Consider the following 25,488-nt stretch of genomic DNA (forward strand, 5'->3'; position numbering starts at 1 on the left):
GAGCAGATTTCTCTTCAGAAACAATCTGCAGCAATCTCCAGAGAAGATACACCAATGGCCGATAAGCTTAACAAGATGCGTAACATCATTAATCATTAGGGAAATGCAAATCAAAACCAAGGTGAGATACCACTTCATGCCCACCAGATGGAAAAAGATGAAAGGGATTAAGAAGTACAAATCGTCAGTTACAATAATAGTCACAGGGATGTAAAGTACAGCATAGGAAATGGGATAAGCCAATTACATTGTAATAACTGTGTATGGTGTCATAGAGGCACTTACTGAGGTGATCATTTATAAGGTACTATATAAATGTCTGATTACTATGTTGTACATCTGAAACTAATATAATATTGTATGTAAACTGTAATTGAAAAATTGAAAAAAAAAAAGACACAATAACAAGTGTTGGTGAGGATGTGGCAAAACTGGACTTGTCATACATTGCTGGTGGAAGATGGTATAGTTGCTGTGGAAAACATTTTGTCAGTTTCTCAAACTATTAAACATAGAAATTCCACATGATCAAGCAAATCTATTCTTAGGTATCCACCCAAGAGAAATGAAAGCATGTCCACACACACATTTGTACACAAATGCTCATAGCAACTTTATTCATTATAGCCAAAAAGTGAAAACAATCCAAATGTTCACCATCTGGTAAATGGATAAACAAAATGTGGCTTAGCTGTATAATAGAATAGTATTCTGCAATTTAGAAAAGGATGAGCTATTGAAACATAACTACAATATGGATGAACCTCAAAAATACTATGTGAGGAGGGGGGATAGCAATGGCGGCAGCGGGGCGCACTTTTTGAGTTCTCCGTCGGATCTTATCAGAAACGGGAAGCTTATAACCCATCAAAGGACTCTCTGCTCATCACGCAGAACAGCGAAGAGACTCGCGCAGGGATTTCTTGCAGGTGGGGAAAAATTGGGCGAGCAGGGGAAGAAGGAAGGGAGCGGAGCGGAGACACGCCGCACCTGCGGCGGCGGTGGGGACGCTGGTTGGGATCGCGTCCACACCTGTGGCGGTAGAAATTGCCCCCACCCTCGGGTTGTGGAAATCTGCTCCGCACCTGTGCCTGTGAAATTCCAGCCCACACCCACGGCTACAGATACGCAGGATATCCCAGGACGGAGGAGAGCCCGGAAGCCACGAGGTGGGCGTTTTGCCCTGCGTCCCACAGCGGTCCTCTCCCGCTGCAGGGGCAGCATATCCAGCATTAACTTCAGCTAATAACCTCAGTTGGTCCTTGGGCCGGACAAGGAACACAGACTCCGTGCCTGGGCACCTTCCCCGCTCTTCTGACCCTACCCCGCCTTTCTAGAGATTTGATCTAGCCCCTGCACTAAGGAGCAGCGGCAGATTACAGAGGCGCCTTGGAGCCCCGGCTCCGGGAAGACAGGCGGGCCCAGGGAGGAGGCTAGGAGCTGGGAATCTTCCGCCCCAGCCACCACCTTTTCTGGCCTGCGGGAAGAGTGTTAAGACAGCGGGCTGGGAAAGAGAAGACCCTCCTTCCATCCCCAGCCCCCACCCTTTCTAGCCAGCCTAGAGCGGGCAAACACATCCCCAGCTGCAGAGACGCAGGGGTTCCCAGGAAAAAGAGAGAACACAAAAGCCAAGTGCCGGACTCTACTTTGCGTCCCACAGCAGACCTCTCCCCCGCAGAGGGAGGATATCTAGCATTTGAGACTATTAAACTCCATACCTGGGCCCCTGCCCCCGCTCTTCCAATCCTACCCCCACCCTTCCAGAGACTTAAACTGGCTCCTGATCTGAAGAGCAGTGTCAGATTACAGAGGAGCCTTGGGGTTTGGGCTAAGGGAAGACTGGCCGCTGGCTTTGGTCCAGGGAAGAGGCTGAGAAGAGTGTGGTTTGCCCTGGACTAGGAGACAGAAGACTCATCCACCCCAGATACCACTGTTTCTGGCCTGTGGGTGGGTGTGACACAGCTGGGCTGGGAAAGAGAAGACCCTCTTTCCATCCCCAGCCCCCACCCTTTCTGGCCTGCCTAGGGCGTGGCAATTACATCGGCGGAGGCACCCCAGGGATCAGCAGTAAGTGGTATATACAGCACTCAGCTTTCAGCAGCTGAGGAATTCCCTGCCGCCACACACACACACAGGGAAGAGGTGCCCTAAGACTCAGGAGAGCTGGACACAGGGCTGGTGGTGCTATTCTCGGTGTGCATATGTGCCGGCAAGGGCAGAAACTGCACTGACTTTGTAAAACCTACTGTCCAGACCCTCAGCCCCACGATCTAAAGCTGCAGCCTCAGAGTCACTCTGGGCATCAGGTGATCGGCTCTACCTGCACAACACGCAGGGGATTACTTGGTGGGCTTAAGCCACAACTGGCGCTGTTTTTTTTTTTTTTTTTTTCTTTTTTTCCTTTTCTTTCTGTTTTGATTTGTCTTTATATTTTTGACATCTTTGCCTGTGTCGAGTGGGGATTCTGTGCTACAGCAGAGAACAACTTGGAGATTATTTGGTGGGCTTAAGCCACAACTGGCGCTGTGTTTTTTGTTTGTTTGTTTGTTTGTTTGTTTTTGTTCTGTGTTGATTTGTCTTTATATTTTTGACATCTTTGCCTGTGTCGAGTGGGGATTCTGTGCTACAGCAGAGAACAACTTGGAGATTACTTGGTGGGCTTAAGCCACAACTGGCGCTGTCTTTTTTTTTTTTTTCTTTTCTTTTCTTTCTGTTTTGATTTGTCTTTATATTTTTGACATCTTTGCCTGTGTCGAGTGGGGATTCTGTGCTACAGCAGAGAACAACTTGGAGATTACTTGGTGGGCTTAAGCCACAACTGGCGCTGTGTTTTTTGTTTGTTTGTTTGTTTTTTGTTTGTTTGTTTTTTGTTTGTTTGTTTGTTTTTGTTCTGTGTTGATTTGTCTTTATATTTTTGACATCTTTGCCTGTGTCGAGTGGGGATTCTGTGCTACAGCAGAGAACAACTTGGAGATTACTTGGTGGGCTTAAGCCACAACTAGCGCTGTGTTTTTTATTTGTTTGTTTGTTTTTTGTTTGTTTGTTTTTTGTTTGTTTGTTTGTTTTTTGTTCTGTGCTGATTTGTCTTTATATTTTTGACATCTTTGCCTGTGTCGAGTGGGGACTCTATGCTATAGCAGAGAACAACCTGGAGATCACTTGGTGGGCTTAAGCCACAACTGGCGCTGTGGTTTTTGTTTGTTTGTTTGTTTGTTTGCTTGTTTTGTTCTGTTTTGATTTGTCTTTATATTTTTGACATCTTTGCCTGTGTCGAGTGGGGACTCTGTGCTATAGCTGAGAACAACCTGGAGATTACTTGGTGGGCTTAAGCCACAACTGGCGCTGTTTTTTTTTTTTTGTTCTGTTTTGATTTGTCTTTATATTTCTGACATCTTTGCCTATGTCGAGTGGGGGTTGTCGATTGTTTTTTTTACATGTGAATGTATTTGACTTTTTCCTTGTTGTTATTGTTGTGCTTGGTGATTTGCTTTGTTCTGTAATTGCCCTACCAGTGCCCAGCTTAAGAGGCACAAGATTCAACATACCCAGCGGCCAACTCCAGGCCAAGCCAGAGTACTACCGGGTTTGACCTACAAGTGACACACTCAGAGGGGATTCTTTACAGGCACATAGAGGCCAAAGGGCAAACCACATCTAAGCGGTCAATCCTCACGCAGCAGAATACCCTGCGTGGGCAAAGCCAAGTCTCACAACTAGTCAGCCTAGGAGTTAACTCCACCTACTCACAAGCGAAAAGCAATTAAGGATCTTCTTTAACAGGACAATATACACAACACAAGAGTCACTTTTAGAGCACACGAGGGGAGAAGAAGTAGTGCAAGTCAAATATAAAGGACATTTATTATATACTAATCCAGCAAGAACTAAGAACTCCAGGGCACCTATCTAATACATCAAGCAAACACAGAGAGTCAGCCAGAATGAGGAAACAAAGAAACATATCCCAAATAAAAGAACAGAAGAAACCTTCAGAAATGGAACTAAATGAAGCAGAGGTAACCAAACTGTCAGAGACAGAGTTCAGAATACTGATGATAAGAATGTTTAAGGAACTTAGAGAGGACATCAAGAAGGATGTAGAAATCATAACGAACAACCAGTTAGAACTAAAGAACACAGTTACCAAATAAAGAACTCACTTGAAGGAATTAACAGCAGGTTAGATGAAGCAGAGGATCGAATCAGCGACTTAGAAGACAAGTTAGCAGAGATCACCCAAACAGAACAACAGAAAGAAAAAAGAATAAAAAACAATGAAGATGGTTTAAGAGACCTATGGATAACATCAAGCGCAACAACATGCATCATAGGAATACCAGAAGGTGAAGAGAAGAAACAAGGGATTGAGAACATATTTGAAGTAATAATGTCTGAAAATTTCCCTAACCTGATGAAGGAAACCAACATACAAGTCCAGGAAGTGCAGAGAGTTCCAACCAGGATAAACCCAAACAGGTCCACTCCAAGACACATTATAGCTAAAATGGCAAAGATTAAAGACAAAGAGAGAATCCTAAAAGCAGCAAGAGAAAGACAGAGGGTTACATACAAGGAACTCCCATAAGACTATCAAATGACTTTTCTGCAGAAACATTGAAGGCCAGGAGGGAGTGGCAGGAGATACTCAAAGTGATGGAAAACAAAGGCCTACAACCTAGGTTGCTTTATCCAGCAAGGCTATCATTTAAAATTGACGGGAGATAAAGAGCTTCCCAGAAAAGAATAAGCTAAAGGAATTCATTACCACCAAGCCAGCATTGCAAGAAATACTAAAAGGACTTCTGTAAATAGAAGAAAGACGAAAACAACTTATCCACAAATTTAAAAATGGCAATAACTATGTACTTATCAATAATCACTTTAAATGTAAATGGTTTAAATGCTCCAATCAAGAGACATAGGGTGGCTGAATGGATAAGAAAGCAAGACCCTTGTATATGCTGTATACAAGAGACTCACCTCAGATCAAAAGACACACACAGGCTAAAAGTGAAGGGTTGGAGTAAGATATTCCATGCAAATGGAAATGAGAAAAAAGCTGGAGTTGCAATACTTATCTCTGACAAAATAGACTTTAAAATGAAGAAAATATTAAAAGACAAAGATGGACACTATATAATAATAAAGGGATCAATTCGACAAGAGGATATAACCCTAGTAAACATCTATGCACCCAACATAGGAGCACCTAAATATATAAAACAGATATTGACTGACATAAAGATGGAGATCAACAGTAACACTATCATAGTAGGGGACTTCAACACACCTCTGACAACAAGGGACAGGTCTTCCAGACAGAAAATCAATACGGAAACAACAGCCTTAAATGACACATTGGACCACTTGGATTTAACCGATATTTTCAGAGCATTCCACCCCAATGCTGCAGAATACACGTTCTTCTCAAGCGCACATGGAACATTCTCCAAGATAGACCATATGTTAGGCCACAAAGCAAGTCTGGATAAATTTAAGAAAATTGAAATCATACCAATTGTCTTCTCTGACCACAGTGCTATGAAATTAGAAATGAACTACAGGAAAAAGACTGGAAGACACACAAATTCATGGAGGCTGAATAATATGTTACTAAACAATGAATGGGTCAAACAGGAGATCAAGGAAGAAATCAAAAGATATCTCGAGACAAACGAAAATGAAAATACAACGACCCAAAATCTATGGGATGCAGCGAAAGCAGTCCTAAGAGGGAAGTTCATAGCACTGCAGGCCTACCTAAAGAAACAAGAAACATCACTAATCAACAGTTTATCTTCACACTTAAGGGATCTGGAAAAAGAACAACAAAATAAGCCCAAAGGAGTACAAGGAAGGAGATAATAAAGATCAGAGCGGAAATAAATGAAATAGAAACCAGAAAAACAATACAAAAGATCAATGAATCCAAGAGTTGGTTCTTAGAGAAGATAAACAAAATTGACAAACCTTTAGCCAGACTCATTAAACAAAGAGAGAGAGGACCCAAATTAATAAAATCAGTAATGAAAGAGGAGAAGTGACAACAGACACTGCAGAGATACAAAAATCCTAAGAAATTTCTATGAGCAACTGTATGCCAACAAATTTGACAACCTGGAAGAAATGGACAATTTCCTAGATGCATACAACCTCCCAAGGCTAACTCAAGAGGAGACAGAAAACCTGAATAGACTGATTACCACCAAGGAAATTGAATCAGTAATCAACAATCTCCCAACAAACAAAAGCCCTGGACCAGATGGCTTTACAGGTGAATTTTACAGAGCGTTCCAAAAGAATTGTCACCTATTCTCCTCAAACTCTTCCAAAAATCCAGAGGAGGGAAGACTCCCAAACACTTTTACGAAGCCACTATCACCCTGATCCCAAAATCAGACAAAGACACCACAAAAAAGAAAACTACAGGCCGATATCGCTAATGAACATAGATGCAAAAATCCTCAACAAAATACTAGCAAACAGAATTCAGCAATATATTAAAAAGATTATACACCATGATCAAGTGGGATTCATCCCTGGTATGCAAGGGTGGTTCAACATCCAGAAATCAATTAATGTGATACACCACATTAACAAAATGAAAAATAAAAATCATATGATCATATCAATTGACGAGAAAAGCATTTGATAAAATTCAGCAGCCATTCATGATAAAAACCCTTAAGAAAGTGGGAATAGAGGGATCATATCTCAACATAATAAAGGCCATATATGATAGACCCACAGCTAACATCATACTCAATGGGGAAAAACTAAAACCATTCCCTTAAAATCAGGAACAAGGCAAGGCTGCCCACTTTCTCCACTTCTATTCAACATAGTGCTGGAAGTTCTAGCCACAGCAATCAGACAAGAAAAAGAAATAAAAGGCATCCAAATCGGTAAGGAGGAAGTAAAACTGTCATTATATGCAGATGATATGATACTATATTTAGAGAACCCTAAAGACTCCACCAAGAAACTATTAGAGCTGATAGATGAATTTAGTAAAGTAGCAGGATACAAAATTAATATTCAGAAATCAGTTGCATTTGTATATACCAATAATAAAACATCAGAAGGAGAAATTAAAAAGCAATTCCATTTACAATTGCTCCAAAGACTATAAAATACCTGGGAATAAATTTAACCAAAGAAGTAAAAGATCTGTACTCAGAAAATTATAAGACACTGAAGAAAGAAATGAAAGAAGATACAAATAGATGGAAACACATACCATGTTCATGGATAGGAAGAATTAATATAGTTAAAATGTCCATACTGCCTAAGGCAATATATATATTCAACGCAATTCCTATCAAACTACCAACGACATTTTTCACAGAAATAGAACATATAATCCTAAAATTTATATGGGATAACAAAAGACCCCGGATATCTTCAACAATCTTGAGAAATAAGAACAAAGTGGGAGGTATAACAATACCTGACTTCAAATTATACTACAAGGCTACAGTAATCAAAACAGCATGGTACTGGCATAAAAACAGACCCATAGATCAATGGAACAGAATAGAGAGTCCAGAAATAAATCCATGCCTATATGGCCACTTAATCTATGACAATGGAAGCAAGAATGTACGGTCAGGCAACACAGTCTATTCAATAAATGGTGCTGGGAAACTTGGACAGACACATGCAAAAAGATGAAGCTGGATCACCTCCTTACACCACATACAAAAATAAATTCAAAATGGCTTAAAGATTTAAATGTAAGATCTGAAACCATAAAATTCCTAGAAGAAAATATAGGAAGAAACTTCACAGACATTACCCGGAGTAAGATTTTACTGATATATCCTCATGAGGGAAGTAAGAGGAAAAATAAACATGTGGGATTACATCAAACTAAAAAGCTTTTTCACAGCAAAGGAAACCATCAATAAAACAAAAAGGGATCCTACTGATTGGGAAAAGATATTTGCCAATGATATATCTGATAAGGGGTTAATATCACAAATTTATAAAAAACTCACTCAACTCAACTCCAAAAAAACAAACAACCCAATTAAAAAATGGGCAGAGGACATGAAGAGACATTTTTCTAAAAAGGACACACAGATGGCAAACAGACATATGAAGAAATGTTCAACCTCACTAACCATTAGAGAAATGCAAATAAAAACCACAATGAGATACCACCTCACCCCAGTCAGGATGGCTATCATCAATAAATCAACAAACAACAAGTGCTGGCGTGGATGCGGAGAAAAGGGAACGCAGGTGGGAATGCAGATTGGTGCAGCCACTATGGAAAACAGTTTGGAGATATCTCAAAAATCTGAAAATGGAACTACCTTATGATCCAGCAATCCCACTCCTAGGTATCTATCCGGAGAAATCCAAAACTCCAATTCAAAAATCTTTATGCACTCCTATGTTTATTGCAGCACTATATACAATAGCCAAGACCTGGAAACAACCGAAATGCCCATCAGTAGATGACTGGATTAAGAAACTGTGGTACATTTATACAATGGAGTATTACGCAGCCATAAAGAAGAAAGAAATCTTACCATTTGCAACAACATGGATGGACCTAGAGAACATTATGTTAAGTGAAATAAGTCAGAAAGAGAAAGACAAATACCATATGATCTCACTTATATGTGGAATCTAAAGAAAAGAATAAGTGAATGAACTAATCAGAAACAGTTTTGGAAACATGGAGGAAAAACTGAGGGTTGCTAGATGGGCAGGGGGGTGGGGATAAGGGGAAGGTGAGAGGTTTTGGGAACGTACAGAGGGATAGTGGATGGGGGGAGGGGGGTTCACACAGTGTGAGGGATATAAATGATAAATGTCTAAGTTTTGCTTTGTCTTGTGCACCTGAAACTAATTAATAAAAAAAAAAAAAAAAAGAAGATGAGGGGAGATATTCAGGAGGAGCTCAAGCCACTTCTCAGACTCTCTAGGCGAAGTCTGGCATTAGGAGATTTTCCCTCAAGACTGGAAAATTTGTCTTGGATATACAAGACTCCGAAGTGCTTCTTTAAAAAAAAAAAAAAAAAAAAAAAAAAAAAAAAAAAAAAATACTATGTGAAGTGAAAGAAGCCATATGGAAAGACAGCATATTGTTTGATTCTATTTGTATGACATGTCCAGAAAAAGCAAGTTTATAGAGACAGAAATAGATTAGTGGTTACCTGGGACTAGGAGTGGAAATAGGGTTGAGTGGAAATGGGTCAAAGGGATCATTGTGGAGTGATGGAAATGTTCTGAAATTGGATTTTGGTGTTTACTAAAAAATCTATTGAATTGTACACTTAATGAGTGAATTTTATGGTATATAAATTATACCTCAATACTGTTAACAAAATCAGTTGACTGTTTAAAAGAAAAATAATGTAATATTTATGATAGGTGGAAGTAACAGCATGACAAAAATAGTAATAGTGTCAGGGAGTGGGGGACGAAAGTGTATCATTGTAAGGGTCTAACATTATACATCTAATAGTATAATATTGTTTAAATGTAGATTGAAATAAGGTAAAGTTGCATATTGTAAATACGAGAGCAGTCACAGAAGAAAAAGTGTAACTAATAAATCAATAGTAGTGACAAAATACTTTAAAAATATTAAATGCAATGAAACATAAAAAAAGAGATAGTAAAAGTAGAAAACAATAAGATAATAAACCTAAACCTAACCATATCAATAAATACAGGAAATGGAAATACTCTAAACATTTTAATTAAAATGCAGAGATTGTCAGACTGGATAAAAAAGCAAGATTGTCTACAAAAAACTCGCATTAAACATAAAGACATAAATTAAAAGTAAGAAGATGGAAAGAGGTATGCAAACACTAATCATAAGAATGGCTATATTAATATCAGACTAAGTAGATTTCATGTAGGAAATATTGTTAGAGATAAAGAGAAATTTCAAATTGATAAAATGGGGTTGATTCATTGAGAAGACATAACAATTTAAAGTTAAGCACCCAATAACTGACCTTCAAAATATATGAAGCAAAAACTAACAAAACTAAAAGGAGAAAGAGACAAATTCGCAATTATTGTTTGGAAATTTCAAAACTCCTCTCTCAGTAATTATTAGGATTAGTAGACAGAAAATCATTAAAAGTATAGAGGACTTTAAAAAACACTATGGACTAACTTGACCTAACTGACATTTATAGAATATTCCACCCAACAAAAGCAAAGTACAAATTTTTTTCAAGTGCACATGTGGCATTCACCAATATAGATTATATGCTAAGTTGTAAAACAAGCTTCAAGAAATTGTTGAAGGAACATTAGGGTAAATCTGGAGAAAACTCATATTTGGAGATTAAATAACATTTTTATAACTAACCCATGAGTCAAGGAAAAAATCTCAAAGCAAATTAGAATATATTTTGAACTAAATGAAATTACAACATATCAAAATCTCTGGTCTACAATTAAATCAGTTTTTGAGGGTAATTTATAGCATTAAATAGTTACATTAGAAAGGAAGAAAGAACTCAAATAAATGAGCTAAGCTTCTATCTTAATTAAAGAAATAGAAAAAGAAGAGCAAAATAAAGTAGATTGAAGAAAGAAATAATAAAGATGAACACAAATTGCTTCAATAGAAAATGGACAAACAGTAGAGAAAATTAAAGTAAGGACTGGTTCTTTAAAAGGTAAATAAAATCGATAAACCTCTAGTAAGACTAATCAAGGAAAAATGGGTAACGGCACAGTTACTAATACCAGGAGTGAGAGCAGTAATATCACTATATCTGTGATATATAGTAATATCACTATAGAGCCTATAGATATTACAAAGATAATATGAATAACTTTATGCCAGTAAATTCAAAAATTTAGATGAACTATAAAAATTCTTTGGAAGACACAAATTACCAAAGCTGACTCAAGAAGAAATGGAAAGTCTAAGTGGCTGTTCATCAATTCAGTAAATAAATTTCATACAAAGAAACTGCAGGCCCAGATAGCTTCACTAGTGAAGTCTGTCATATTTAAGGAAAAAAATAACACCAATTTTACATAAAAATCTTTTTAAAAATAGAAGAAAAGGGAGCACATAACTTTTTGTGTGAGATTAGCTTATGTCTAGTAATAAAACCAGACAAAGACATTACAATAAAGAACACTACAGACCAATGTCCTCCTAAGTATAGGAGCAAAAATTCATAATATATTAGCAAATAGAAACCAGCTATGTATAAAAAGAGTAATAATGATCAAATGTTTATCCGAGGCATGCAAGGCTGCTTTAACATTAAAAAAATCAATGTATTTCCATATTAGTTACTGATAAAAGAAAAAAACATAGTATCTCAAAAGATAAAGGAAAAGCATTTGACAAAATTCAACATCCAGTCCTGATAAAATTCTTAGCAAACTAGGAACAGAAAGGAACTTCTCCAACTTAATAATCAAGGGCATCTACCAGAATCCTATAGGTAACATCATACTTAAAGAAGTATTACCCAAAACCAAAACTCCTGATTCTGAGCAAACTTCTGAGAAAATATAGAGGACAGAGGAACATGTTAAAAGATTTCTTGGGGATGCAGTTAGCAAAATCCAGATAGGAAACTCTATGGAATAAGTGTTCCAGCTTCTTCAATAAATAAACTTCATGGAAAATAAGGGACTGAGAGAGGGGGCGGCAAAACCTATAGATTAAAAGAAACTTAAGAGACCTACCAGCCAGCTCCAGCATGTTGCTTTGTGTATAGATCTTGATTCAGACAAGTGAAATGTAGAAAAAACAAACAAACAAAGCATACAACAAAAACATCAACATTTGACATTCATGAGACAATTTGAAATCCAAACACTGGTAGGGTATTTGATATTAAGGAATGATTGTTAATTTTTTAAAGTATGTTAATGAAACTGTGGTTATGTTAAAGAGGACTGATTTTGTATGCGTATATTGAATTTTTATAAGTGAAATACTCAAAATCTGAGATTCATCTCAAAATTATACTGTGGGACTATGATGAGACAAGATTGGAGATAAGTTAACAATTGATGAAGCTGGTTAATGAATGCATGGAGTTCATTATTTTATTTTCTCTTCCCTTGTATATGTTTTTAATTTTCCATAATAGAAAAATTATCATAGTTACCTGTTATTGACCACTTACATATTTTGGGATATTTATAAATATGAATGCATGTAAGCCTCATAGAAACTGTGCATGGTTTTCAAAGATGTGAAAACAGTGTCGGAAGTCTGAAACTTATTTAAGGTCATACCTAGTAAGTGACAGAGCCAAAGTTTGAAACCCAGATTTATCAGACAGTAGGTTTTGTTTTCTATTTTGCTGGGCTATGCTGGCTCCCATATACTATGCTGCTTTGTCTTCCTGTTTCTTCTTGTGTTTTTTGTTGACATTTATTTCAAAGAACTTAGAGGTACCCTTTTCAGTCAGCCCTGTTCTTTGCCAGAAGCAGTGCCTACCTTTCATCCAATAATGGGAAGGTTGCAACTGTTTTCCTTTAGATTTGGAAGTTGGCATGTTCCTCCATTTTCTGCCTTCTGAAAAATAAAAAGACCCTGTGTAAGCAGAGAATTACTTTTTGCACTTTGTCTTTTCTGCCGCTTCCACTTGACAGACTGGCACTTGATTGACATTCTTTTCCCCACTCACTATGGGATGGAACCATGTTGACCTAAAATGTTGTCTCTGTAATTGACATTCTTCAAAACTTGATGAGACTTCTAATTCATGTAATATTTATTTATTTATTTATTTATTTATTTATTTATTTATTTATTTATTTATTTTTACAGGCTTTGGTTGGAGAGAAGGCTTGTTATCAATCCATCAGTAGCTACGGTGGTCAGATCTTTTATTTGGGGACCAAAGTAAGCTCTTCCTTTCTGTGACTTGCATTTGTTTGTGTCAGGATAGTTGGGGCTACAGGAGGTTGCTGGTAAAGAGTGTAGTGCATTACAAAGTGAATATTGATCATAAAACTTTTAGGGGGTAGATAGGCATGATTTTTAGCTAATTAATTTATTTTCTCACTTTTAGACGTACTTTTACTTTCATTTTGATTCTAATAGGATGCTTATTTTCTTGATTCAGGGATATACTTTCATAATCTGCCTTCACATTTATGTTTTCATGACTAGGAAGATACCTTATCATGTACATTTGTCATGTAATTAAGATGTCTTTAGCTTCGTTAAGTTTAGGATATATTAAAATGCATTTGATTTAGAATAGAATCACTGAAATAGGAACTTTTTGTATAGCAATTTGTTCCTGTGCTTTTTCTTTTAACTTAACATGCAGAAATATTTCTTTCTTAAGAAAATTCAAATATTCCCAAGCCAGTACAGGGAGATTGGACGTTCCTTGTTCCTTGTCCATGGATTTAACTCCTTCTTAGACTGTGGACTTATTAATGTTTAAATATTTGTTTGATTTACTCTTTAATGTGGGCCCTTGAAGACCCTTTAGTAAATCCTTCTAACTATATTGTGAAAAGTTTTTACTTAAAGAGATATAAAGTGAGATGTGGGACTGGGGCATATGTGTCTCCCAAACAAGTTTGTTAAAGGTGATTATTTTAATTTCCTTCTCTTTGTTTTCCAGTCTGTTCATGTGATGATGCTGAGGAACTGGAGAGAGGTGAGTGCAGAGTAATTTCATATATCAGAGCTATTGAGTTGATAGCTTCTTAATAGTTATGTTTTGACTTTGCAGAAAAAGATTATTTGAATTTGTGCTTTTTAATTTCAGAAGTGTGCATCAAAACCATTGTAACTGTTTTGCACTTGATTGGTACAACTTGACTATAAATTAGTATTAGATTTGGCAGCATATTATGTATCAGAAAATTCAAAATAACAGTGGCTTCAACAAGATTTCTCTCATGTAAAAGCAGTCTGTAGGTAGCTAGTTTGGCAGCCCATGGTCTTTAGCATACTATCCCGCTCCACCACCCTTGTGCGTGGATTCTAGTGTCAAGGTCATTTTATATTTCAGTATGGGTGCTGGAGCTCCAACTCCTAAGGCCACATTCCAGGAAGGAGGAAAGAGAAGAGAAGGGCTGCCTCCTGCCTTTTAAGGTGACATCCCAGATACCAAACAACACTTCCACTTACTTACCATTGGCTAGACTTAGTCACATGACCCCAAGTGGCTACAAGGGAGTCTTCGAAATGTCCTTTAGCTGGTGTATTGCTGTCTCAGATAAACTTGGGATTTGTTGCTAAGGAGGAGCGAGTGAAAGGATGTTGTGATGAACAACTAGCTGTTTCTGTTACAGTGACATTCTAGTTGTTTCCTCTTCATGTCTAGGCCTTATGACTTCCAGTATAGTACAGTATGGTACACTAGCCTATACAGTTACTGTACTGTCTAGTGCTTTAAGAAATTATTTTTCTTGGAAATCAGATATTCACATGGTTATTAGAATAATTGTAGCTTCTAAACAACAATGTCTGGAAAGATATTTGGTAGAATAGGAATTCTGACTTGTGATTGGTCAGACAAAGGGGTCTAGCTTCTCTCATTTATTCATTTTAGAGAGTGGATCATCTTCTGAAACAAGATTGTCTTACAGAAGCCTTGGCTCTTGCATGGTCTTTCCATGAGGGAAAAGCAAAAGCAGTAGTAGGTAAGTTAACAGAATTCACGTGTAGTAGACTGTTTTTCTAGAGCAGAGAATGAATCTTACTAATCACTCCTAGAATGCTTTTTAGCTTAGTGTTCATCTAGTTTATAAACAAGATGTTATCAGACCTGACAGATTTCAGTGAAAAAGATTAATGATAAATACAGGATAAAGAATTTTAAATGTAACTTTTAAAATTCTTTCATTGCATAAGAATGAAAGGGAAGTGCATTGATCTGCTATCTGGTTCAGTAGATGTCAGATGTTTCTATTATGGCATGTTAGCCAACATTTTGATACCTAAGGATTGTTATAATTATATATCTATTGTTAGCATAGGTTATAAATAGAAGACTAGGACAATTTCACTCCTGAAGATGTGGATTAACTTTGTTTTTATGTTGGATTTTGCTTCTCTGCAGGATTATCAGGGGATGCCAGTAAGCGAAAGGCTGTGGTTGCAGATCGAGTGAGTATTTTAATAGGGTCTTTCTAGAGTACAGTACAGATTTGCTTTCGATATTTGCTAATAGTCTTTGGGCATGATTAGGTAAATGGCTACAGTCAAGGAGGCAGTGTATAAAAAAACAAGTCAGATTATAATTCCCTGGGGTCATCTTGAATTGTTAAATTTTTAAATTTCTTTTTATCACCTTTTCTTTTTTTCTTGCTCACTCTCTTATGAAGATGATAAAGTATTAAAATAGCCAAAAGACTATTTTATTGTTTATAGCAGGAAGGAGGAAACCCGTGATCTGGATTATTTCTGAACCTCATTATAGCCCATAGAAAGTTGACATTTGTTTTTTTTATAAACTGGTAATCATGAGAAATGATACGTAAGCAGATGTGTTGCCTGAGGTAGCAGAGAGGGCTGATTTTTTATTATTAATTAGTATTAACATGATTAATATGATTAATGCTATTTAATAGTGGCTTGGTTTTCCTAGTCTATTGTGCAAGTGTCTTAGTAAAAATTATAGTCTAAATTAGTATAAACGTTTAGAAAATGAATAGAAATTGGTCACCCTTTAGACTCGTGAATGATTTTCTCAGTATCTGCTAAAATATTTAGGGTTCTGTGATCCATCTGTTCTTTAGGGACGTTAGGAAAATACCTACGACAGAGGGTTCCTGAAGAGCTTAACTTCAATGTTTCATTTCCTGAACAACATAGATGCTACTAAGCCCTAGAACCTAGAGACATTTTTAGGAAAGATTACCAAATTAATACTAGCCCTGATGCTGAAAGAAATCAGGCTGGGGTTTTAAAATATGGGAAATAAAACCACTAAAATTTTTAATTATATTTTTAATAACAAAGCCTGATTTTGTATTATTTTGGAGGATTATATATATGAAGTATTGAAAAACTTTAGAGATGTAGGTCACTTTCTATACAAGGCTATTTTCCTTTCAGATGGTAGAAATCCTATTCCATTATGCAGATCGAGCTCTGAAAAAGTGCCCAGACCAGGGGAAAATCCAAGTGATGGAGCAGCATTTTCAGGTACGCCTTTTCATGTGCTTCTAAGAGCCATTGCTATGAATAGGTCTAACACTACTCTTTCATTTTACTTGAGAATGAAACTTTCATGGTTTGGTTAAATAATTTCCAGTATTCAAAGCTTTATTTCAGGGCTGGTAGAGCATTCTAAAGGATTAAATTTTGAAGTAGCAGGTCACATGGAAACAGATGAATAAAATGTGAAGTGCTAGTGCAGAGCTACTCAGTGCTGTGTGGAAGGAAAGGCTATGGGTACATACCTGCGAATTGACACCTTGCAGTGGCTGAAACCTTGCTAATGACTAACATTTATGTTAACTAGGCTGGTTGGAGGAGAGGTGAGCTACCAAGATTTAAATTTAGTTCTGCTAGGAGCTCCTGTGACTCAAGAACAGATCAGTTACAAAAAAAATCTCTAAAATATGCTAGTGAAATATCTTTAGTTTCTCTTGGAATTCAGTGAAAACTGAAGTCAAGGAATGATTTAGGGCCTGTACAGTTTTTATTCCAGTTTTACTGTTTGTAGTGATCTCCAATTATTTTTGTTGCAAATCTCTGTTTCTCCTTCCCCATTCCTAGAGCTGCGTTCCCTCCCTCTACCACCTCTTTCAGCAAATATTTGAGGATATAATACAAGAGTCAGCAAACATTTTCTAAGAAGGGCCAGATCCGAAAATTTAGAGCACATATGATCTCTGTCACATATTCTTATTTAAAAAAACAACAAAAAACCCCTTAAAAAATGTAAAAACTACTTTTAGCTGTGAGCAATTCAGAAACAGGCTGTGGGCAGGATTGGCTCACGGGCCAATGTCTGCAACTCGTGGTCTGATATATACTAGGTACTGGGCAATAGTGAGTAAAATATACATGGTCCTGCTATCTTAAAGTTTGCAGTCTAGTCAAGATAATTTTTCTTAATGTATGTTGGCAGAAATATTTAGAAGAATCTAGGGGTTTTGACATTCAAGAGCAGGCCCCAGGTTCGTATCTTTTCCTATCTCCATTTGATGCTCTTACCTTCGGAAGATAAGGATAGATACAGCAAGTAACATTTGGCGGATATCAGAGGAGGATTTGGTTTCCTGAATTGTACTCTTTAATGCCACAGTAGTGGGCTTCTGGCAGAGTAAATTTTATTTACTGTTTGGAGGTTTATTAAATTTATCAGTAAAGAAGATAAACCCAGATAAAATTATAAAAATAGATAATATAGGAGGAAAACATAGGTAGAAAGAAAGCGTTTGAGAACAAAACTCTTTGGGAACAGTACACCTTGTACATAAACACTTTCGTATGCAATGAAGTATATATAGTAAAGAAAACAATATTTTAACAGGAGACTATCTGTTATTAAGAGGTTGTAGGGGTGATATTCATGAAAGAACTCTGGCCATCTGAAGGTATACTTTGTTGAAAAGAAACATTTAATAGGGAATGGTAGAAGGGGCTACTGTGTGTGTGTGTGTGTGTGTGTGTGTGTGTGTGTGTGTGTGTGTGTGTAAGATAGAAGCCACCGTGTGGAGAATATTGTAGAGAGCTATAAAAGAATAAAAGAATAAAAGTGATGTTTTGATGGAAAAATATGAAAGAATCTCAGCATGACAGAGAATGTAGGTGATGGTTTCTAATACAAATTATAAAATTTACAGTGAAACTGTAGTATTATGTATTCTTTAACCACCTAGATCCCTGTGAGAAGTTTCATTCTGCTAAAAGAGTATCTGATAAGATTTTTAAATTTTTAATAATTTAGTCTCATAGAAGGTAAAGGAAACAATAGTGGGAACCATTATTCTGGATTTACTTTTTATCATTGATTGGTGAAGTAGAAGGGATGGACTCTTGAGGGAAAAAGATTGTAATAATGATGAAAAATACATTCAACATAAATTCTATATTTTATAGAGCAAATATTTCAGGAAAAAAATATGGGCACAATGTCAATATTATGGGCTCCAAAAAACATATAGGAAATGCTTACGTTTTGACATAACCACAAACAATCCAAAGAGAAAGGAAATAGGGATGAATGTTGGGAGAAGTATCAGTCTACAAAACACAGACCAGCTACAAAAGATGGAGAGAGGCAGATAACCAAAGATATATGCCAAAAACGTCATGAACCTATAAGACTGTCAGAAAGGAGACTAGTACGATCCAGATTTGCCTACTAAAATACTAAGGGGTACACAAAAGGGATTTTGATAAAGACACACTGAGTATATACTACATGCCAAGTACTATATAAAGGGTGTGACATTCGGTTTTATTCTCACAACAACCCAATGAAGTAGATACTGTTTCAATCCCCATTTTAGAGATGAAGAAATTTAGACTGAGAGAATAATAGTTAAGTGACTTCCCAAGGTAATGTTGCTGGTAAGGACTCAAATCCAGGTCTTTCTGACTTCAAAATCCAGCTCTTAACTAACCATTGAATTATTGTTTTCAGACAAGTACAAGGAAAAGATGGATGAGAAGGGGTGCTGTTAATAGGGGCTCAAGAATGATAATTAGAACAAACATCTAAACTGTTTAATGTTTATTGTGTGGCAGGCACTGTTACAAACTCTTTAAACATACTAACTCATTTGATTCTTATGACTCTGTAAGGTAGGCACTGATATTCCCCTTTATAAATGAGACTGAGGCACAAAGCGGTTCAATAACCCGTTTCAGGTGACATAGCTAGTAAATCATAGAGCTGGAGTTAGAATCCAGGCAGTTGGGCTTCAGGGTCCACATCTGGACTGCTGCACTCTGTTATAGAACAACAGTTGTTATTTTGCTTCCATTTTCATGAGCACAGTTTCCACGTCTTTAACATGGAAAAGTCTGGATAAATATATTTAAGAAAATAGCTGAAGCTCAGCATATGTGACATTATGATTGTTCAGATGTCAAGATTTTGAATTGTAACCCAGGATACTGTTTGAACAATCTGAATCATTGTTAATAATTTGTAAGTAACTTTGGATCAATTTTCAAATTTCAAATTTTCAAATTAGCATGGCTGCCCAAGCGGAGGAGACACGATTGATTTCACTCAGGAGGACTATTTTCTTTTGGAAAAGGTGATTTTCAGCCTATTATGTTGAGTGAAATACATACCCAATTGGATGCAAATCTACAGTTTTAAGTGTTTAACCTTAGATATGTAATTATAAAATAATTATAGTTTGACTCTAAAAGTGTAATATTTTAAAAAGAAGAGTGGCGTTCAGGAACTATCCGCTGATAACCCCAATGTAGTTTGTGAACATTTTTTATGAGTTCAAGTAAAAATGCCCATGTTAAACTCATAAATTGCCCTTTTGAAAGAAATATGCGAACAGTATATTCATGGAATGCCTATTATAGAACATCTTGATTTCATTAAAGCATTTGTCTAAATTTTCCATTATCCTCATGGCTGAAATAGATTAGTAAATAGATTTGCTGCTAGATAAACATCCCTACCCAAAGAGTATTCTTTGCTGGCTTAGTATTAATTACATGTTAGGGCTCTTTTATATCCAAGTTTTTATTTTTGATTTGGATGAAGATTTATTGAGTGGCTTGTCGAATTTAGATGGCACCTAGAATCAGGGTCCAAAATGGTCGTGACAAAAAGTGCAATCAAAATAGTTATGAGATGAAATGTAACAAGGATAAAAATCAAGACTTCATTAGATTCAGATATTAATAATTAAATTGCGCGAGTACTGAATTGGGACAATCTGGCTGGACAGGATTTTAGTTGACCACAAGCTTAGTATGAGCCAATAGTGTGTTAAGGCCTAGATAAAGAAAAGTAAGGAAACCCCTGGGCGAACTGTTGGAAATACAATCTCTAAGGTATTTTGTAGATTGTTGACAGACTAAGCTGTGTCTTGATTCTGCATCACTATCAAGAAACTGTCTTTAGAACTTGGATGGTGGGAGGTTTTAAAAACAACAGTTAGAAACAAATACTGGGGTCGTTTCATCTGAGGAGAAAATAAGTGGAGACATGGCTTGTCTTCAGATAATGAAGGACTCTCATCATATAGGGATTTACTGTATGGCTGCAGAAGGCAGGCTAGCATAAGTGGGTAGAAATTACGAGAAGGTGTATTTCAGTTTAAAATGACCTAGTGCTGATGTAACAGCTTTTGGATTTATGCACCTCCTACTCTTGAATGTATTGAGATGAAGAGAGGCTAACAAACAGACCCAAAATGTTTTTAAAAGACTTTCTTTGCTGGGTGGGAAGATCTGAGATTCTGCATCACTATCAAGAAACTGTCTTTAGAACCAGATAACCTCTAAACCAGGGAAGACTGGTTTCTTAGTCACAGTACTGAGAATTTGTGTTTTACCAGCAGGTGGCACTCATGCCTGCTGCCTCAATTTTAATCTTTACCTTTGAGGAGGGGCCCCTCACCTCACCTTTTCCTTAAGAGTCAGAATATATAATCCATTCAGTATTTTTACTTCCCTCTAAAGATAATTCGATATTTTGTCCTGTCTTAACTGTAGAAAATAACTTTTGGATCTTTTGATGTGTTTGAAGTCTGTGGCTTTTATTTGTCTAAGGAGAGATTTGAACCTATAATTATAATTTACTTGTATAATAACTAGTAGAATTAAAAGGAGATAAAGTGTTCTTTGTCTCATACCTCGTGAACATCACTTTTTCTTCTGGCCAAGCCTTTCCCGTTCCAAAACAAAGTCCAACAGCAAACACATCCTTTCTTTCCCCTACATACCCAATAGCCTTACGTTTCCTGTTTGCAGATTCTTTACAGAGCCAAACATATTATAAGAGTTGTCTGCATTTCCTCACCTCCTTCTCATTCCTTGTCTCTAAATTCTGTGGACCCTTTTATTCCTCATCTTACTGATCCTCTATAGCATTCAACACAGTTAATGACTTCCTGGAACATTTGGCTTCTCTGGTATCATACATTCCAGCTTTTTTTTCTCTCTCTCACTGCTTATTGACTTTCTTTGTTCATTCTTCCTGCTCTTCTACGTAACCAATAAATGTTAGAATTCTTCACAATACTCTTATCTTTTATTTCTGTATTAGTGTTTCTCAGGATATTGTCTGTGGACCATTTGCTTCAAAATCACCTGAAAAGTAGTTTCACGTATTTTGGGTTATTTTATCTTTCTACACTCATGTTTGTTTCTTTATGAATAAATAAACAGGAGGACTTTTATTAATATGAGTCGAGCTACAAGGATTTGAAAAATAATATAATTTTAAAAGATTTTAAAAATGAAGCCTTACCGTGATTGTTACCAAGCTCTCCTTCCAGCTTCATTTCCATTTCCATGAGAAGCAGCTCATTCAACGCTATTGTGGCAGCTGTTGGCAGCTGTTTTTGTATTAAGAGTTCACGCTGGAAGAGTGAATAGAGACCAAAAGCTGAACCCAGAGTGAGGCTTTCCGTGTCTAACTCGTGCTTCCCTGAGATGATTTCGGGAAGGGAAAACTGTTGGTGCCCAGCACACCTTCTTATCCCTGAGGCTTGCTTAAAATGCTGCTTTTGGGGAGTCAGGTCTTTCCTAAATTATTTTGTTATCATCCTGAAAAAAAATAAAGGAAAAAAATATACATACACACACATACACATACAGCGAGATATCTGTATAGCTGCTAATGGTGTTTGAATACTAATAACTGCTGCCTAGCTTTCTGTCTGTCTGTCTATCTATATATCTTTCTATCTTTAGGAATGTTTATCTGTTTTGCTATATATATTCTAGACTTTGCTAAAATTTTGAATCATTTTTAAACGATTCAGTTTTCAATGCCTGATTGACTTTTACAATATAAATTATGAGAGTTAATGCCGTTACTCCAGAAAGCATCTGCTGTCTCATTTCTTTTCATATCATCCCTATAAAATAGGGAAAGCCAGAGATTATACCTTCAGTTGGCAGATGGTAAAATAGTCATGATGCGATAAAATGATTTATTCAGTCACTCAAACAATTGAGAGGCCTAAATTTAGGTTTTCTGTCAGCTCAGTGTTCTATGCACATATCCACATTGCTTTCTTGAATGTCTTAAATATACATTAATATTTAACAAGAAAAACAATCTTTGGCCAATTATGGGGCTGTGCACTGGAGAATAGATTAGAAAAATACTTTTTTTTTTTTTAAGTTCTGAAGACCAAAACTTCAGCCATTTGTCGGGCATCCTGCAAGCTTTTGAGACTGAGTATTCTTAAAGCAGGTGTAGCTCATTATGTTGGTGTTGAAAGACTCGAGGCAAAGAGCAGCAGGCAGCACACAGCATGGGCTGAACTTAAGGGCAGAAGGGCTTGAAATTTGCACACAGGCCCTTGATCTCTCAACGTCCCATACAGAGCATGTGTAGACCTGGTCTCGCTGGATGGATTGAGGGTTTTGCTTTTCCATTTTCCTTTCTTTTAGGGCTCTCATGTGAGGAGCCTTCCAAATGGATTATCTGAGTTTGGGCACCAGCTGCTCAGAGTGGTGTATATTAGTCCTGGCAATGTCAGCTGCCGAGCGCTCACTGCAGATCCTGTGGGAAATTCAGTTCAAGTTTACCCCTTGCCACTGGGGAGATGGAGAGCTGCTGATCCCACAAGCTCCTTTTCAGGCATCTAGGAGATTGCCCCGAGGGTTATCCACTGGTCGGTCTAGCTGGTCTCTTCTTAATCAGATTCTAGAAGAGAAGGCTTAAAATATGGAAATAGATTTGGCTTTAACTAATGTCATGTTTTAAATGTTCAAAATTGATAAAGGCTTTGTTTCTTTAAGAAGCCAAATTGAAAATGTTCATTTGTAGGGTTTAGCCCTATTTAGTGAGTTACGAACAATTAGGGGCAGACTTGAGGACTATGTGTATCCTTTTTTTTAAATTAAATTCTTAAATTTTGGGATAAGATTAACATTCAGCTGTAAGAAACAATACAGAGAAATCCTATTGTATCCTCAACTCGATTTTCCCTAAGGGCAGTGTCTTGCAGAACTGTGGTATAACTACATAAGCAGAATATTGACCTTCAAAACCAGGATAGTGAAGATACAGGACATCTCCATCACCACACATATCCCTCATTTTGCTCTTTTATGGCCATACTCACTTTTCTTCCGCCCCCACCCCATCCTTAGGCTCTGGCAACCACGAATTGTTCTCCATTTCTATAATTTTATCATTTCAAGAATGCTATATAAATGGAATTATGTAGTATGTAACCTTTTGGAATTGACTTTTTAAATTCAGTGTAGTTCTCTGGTGATTCATCTAGGTTGCCGTACCTATCAATAGTTTGTTGTCTTCTATTGCTGAACTGTATTCCACTGTGTGGATGTACCACAGTTTGATTACCGCTCACTCATTAAAGGGCATCTGAGCTGTTTCCATTTTGGGGCTATTACAAATAAAGCTGCTATAATCCTTTGTGTACAGGTTTCTGTGTGAATATTAGTCTTCATTTCTGTGGGAGAAACGCCCAGGAGTGCAGTTGTTTGGTGTCCACATGTTCATTAATAGCATGCAGAAGTATAATTGATTTTTGTATGTTTATCTTATATCCTACAGTCTTACTGAACTCACTTCTTAGGTCTAGCAGGTTTTATTATAGATTCCTTGGGATTTTCTATGCACACAATCACGTCATCTGCAAACAGGAACAGTTTTGTTTTTTTCCTTCCCACTCTGTGTGCTCCCTTCTCCTCTTTTTCTTGCTTTATTCCGCTGGCTAGAACTTCCAGCCTTTTGTTGAATAAGAGTGGTAAGAGCAGCTTTTGCTGATATAGTCAATGGCTCAAAAGCCACTCTCAGAGAACCAAGGAATGTAACTGTCACGGACATATAATATATAAAGTGCTCAAATATGCTGTCACCTGTATAGACTTTAATAAGGGCTCTACCAATTCCAGTTATTTATATTCTGCAGTGTTAAAACTTTCTTCAGCACAACCTCTGAGAGTGCTGTTTACTGAAGGCTCTACCATAGTAGGATAGAGATATGTACAAGTTATTGAAAACTTAAACCTAATTCACAGTCACTAAAATGTAAAATACCTTAATTTTTCTATTCTTCAAGATCAAAACAAACTTTGCCTCATCTTTCTCTCTCCACCTGCAAGAAAATGGAGTACTCTAAAAGATGTCAGATGAAGTAGTCAATGCTTTTATAAATACGTCAATCCTCCGTAAAGAGCTTAAGATGCCTCTTCTTCTACTTCAACATTCTAACTTCCTTTTATTTTTTAATTAATTAATTTTTAAGGAGGACGCAGCTCACAGTGGCCCATGTGGGGATTGAACCCGTAACCTTGGTGCTTCCAGTATCACGCTCTAACCAACTGAGCTAACTGGCTACCCCCTAACTTCCTTTTAAAAATGAGCCTTCCTGTACCTCCTGTCCTTTGTCTTACACACACACACACGCGCACATGGTAAGAGCAGACACAATTACCTTGTTCCCACTCAGAATGAAAGCATTCAATCTTTCACCATGAAGATAATGTTAGCTGTAGGTTTGTTGTAGGTACTCTATCAAGTTGAGGAAATTCCTCTGTATTTCTATTTTTCTAAGAGGCTTTTTTATGAATGGGTGTTGAATTTTGTCAAATGCTCTCTCTGTATTGATTGATATGATCATATGGTTTTTCTTCTTTATCCTGTTCATATGGTGTATTACATTGATGGAGTTTTGATTATTGAACCAGCCTTGCATTCCTGGAATAATCCTCACTTGGTCAAGATGTATAATTTTGTTTGTATATTGATGAATTATATATACTAATGTTTTGTTAAGGATTTTTGCATCTTTATTCGTGAGGGATTTGGTCTGTAGTTTTCTGTTTTTGTAATGTCTTCAGATTTTGGTATGAGAGCAATACTGACTTCATAAAATGATTAGGGAAGTGTTTCCTCTTATTCTGTTTTCTTGGAAGAGCTTGTATAGAATTGACATTAATTCTTTAAATGTTTGGTAGAATGAAACCATCTGATCATGAAGATTTTGGAGGTATTTATTTAAGTCCTTTTATTTGTTTTTGCTTATTTTTTCAGAGATATCACATTCACATGGGTCAAAAAATGACAAATATGACATAATTGGTGAAAAGTCATATACTCTACCCTGGCATCTCTCCTGTTTCCATTCTATACCACCCCTTCCTCACACCCTATCGTGCAACTGCTTTTGTTATGTTCTTGTGAATTATTCCAGACTTCTTAAGGGCACATACAAACAAATATAATTCTTGTTCTTCTGGAGGAGGGAAATTTTTAAATTATGAATTCAATTTCCTTAATAATCATAGAGGTATACAAATGTTCTGTTTCATATTGAGTGATTTGTTATAGTTTGTGATTTTTGAAGTATTGGTCCATTTCA

The 25,488-nt window shown here is 36.8% G+C and overlaps 1 protein-coding gene across 4 annotated transcripts in view; it reads left to right on the forward strand.

The window, feature by feature from the left end:
* The window catches only part of VPS8 (VPS8 subunit of CORVET complex), a 242,373-nt gene that overhangs the window by 56,532 nt on the left and 160,353 nt on the right, over positions 1 to 25,488 (forward strand). For all 4 annotated transcript variants that reach the window (XM_019735832.2, XM_074328957.1, XM_074328952.1 and 1 more), the window contains 5 exons: positions 12,788 to 12,862; positions 13,599 to 13,634; positions 14,535 to 14,625; positions 15,045 to 15,091; positions 16,043 to 16,132. In XM_019735832.2, the coding sequence (XP_019591391.2) occupies positions 12,788 to 12,862; positions 13,599 to 13,634; positions 14,535 to 14,625; positions 15,045 to 15,091; positions 16,043 to 16,132 (339 nt within the window). The remainder of the gene's footprint in view (positions 1 to 12,787; positions 12,863 to 13,598; positions 13,635 to 14,534; positions 14,626 to 15,044; positions 15,092 to 16,042; positions 16,133 to 25,488) is intronic.

This window comes from Rhinolophus sinicus, linkage group LG01, assembly GCF_036562045.2.
Source record: "Rhinolophus sinicus isolate RSC01 linkage group LG01, ASM3656204v1, whole genome shotgun sequence".
NCBI classification, from domain to species: Eukaryota; Metazoa; Chordata; class Mammalia; order Chiroptera; family Rhinolophidae; genus Rhinolophus; species Rhinolophus sinicus.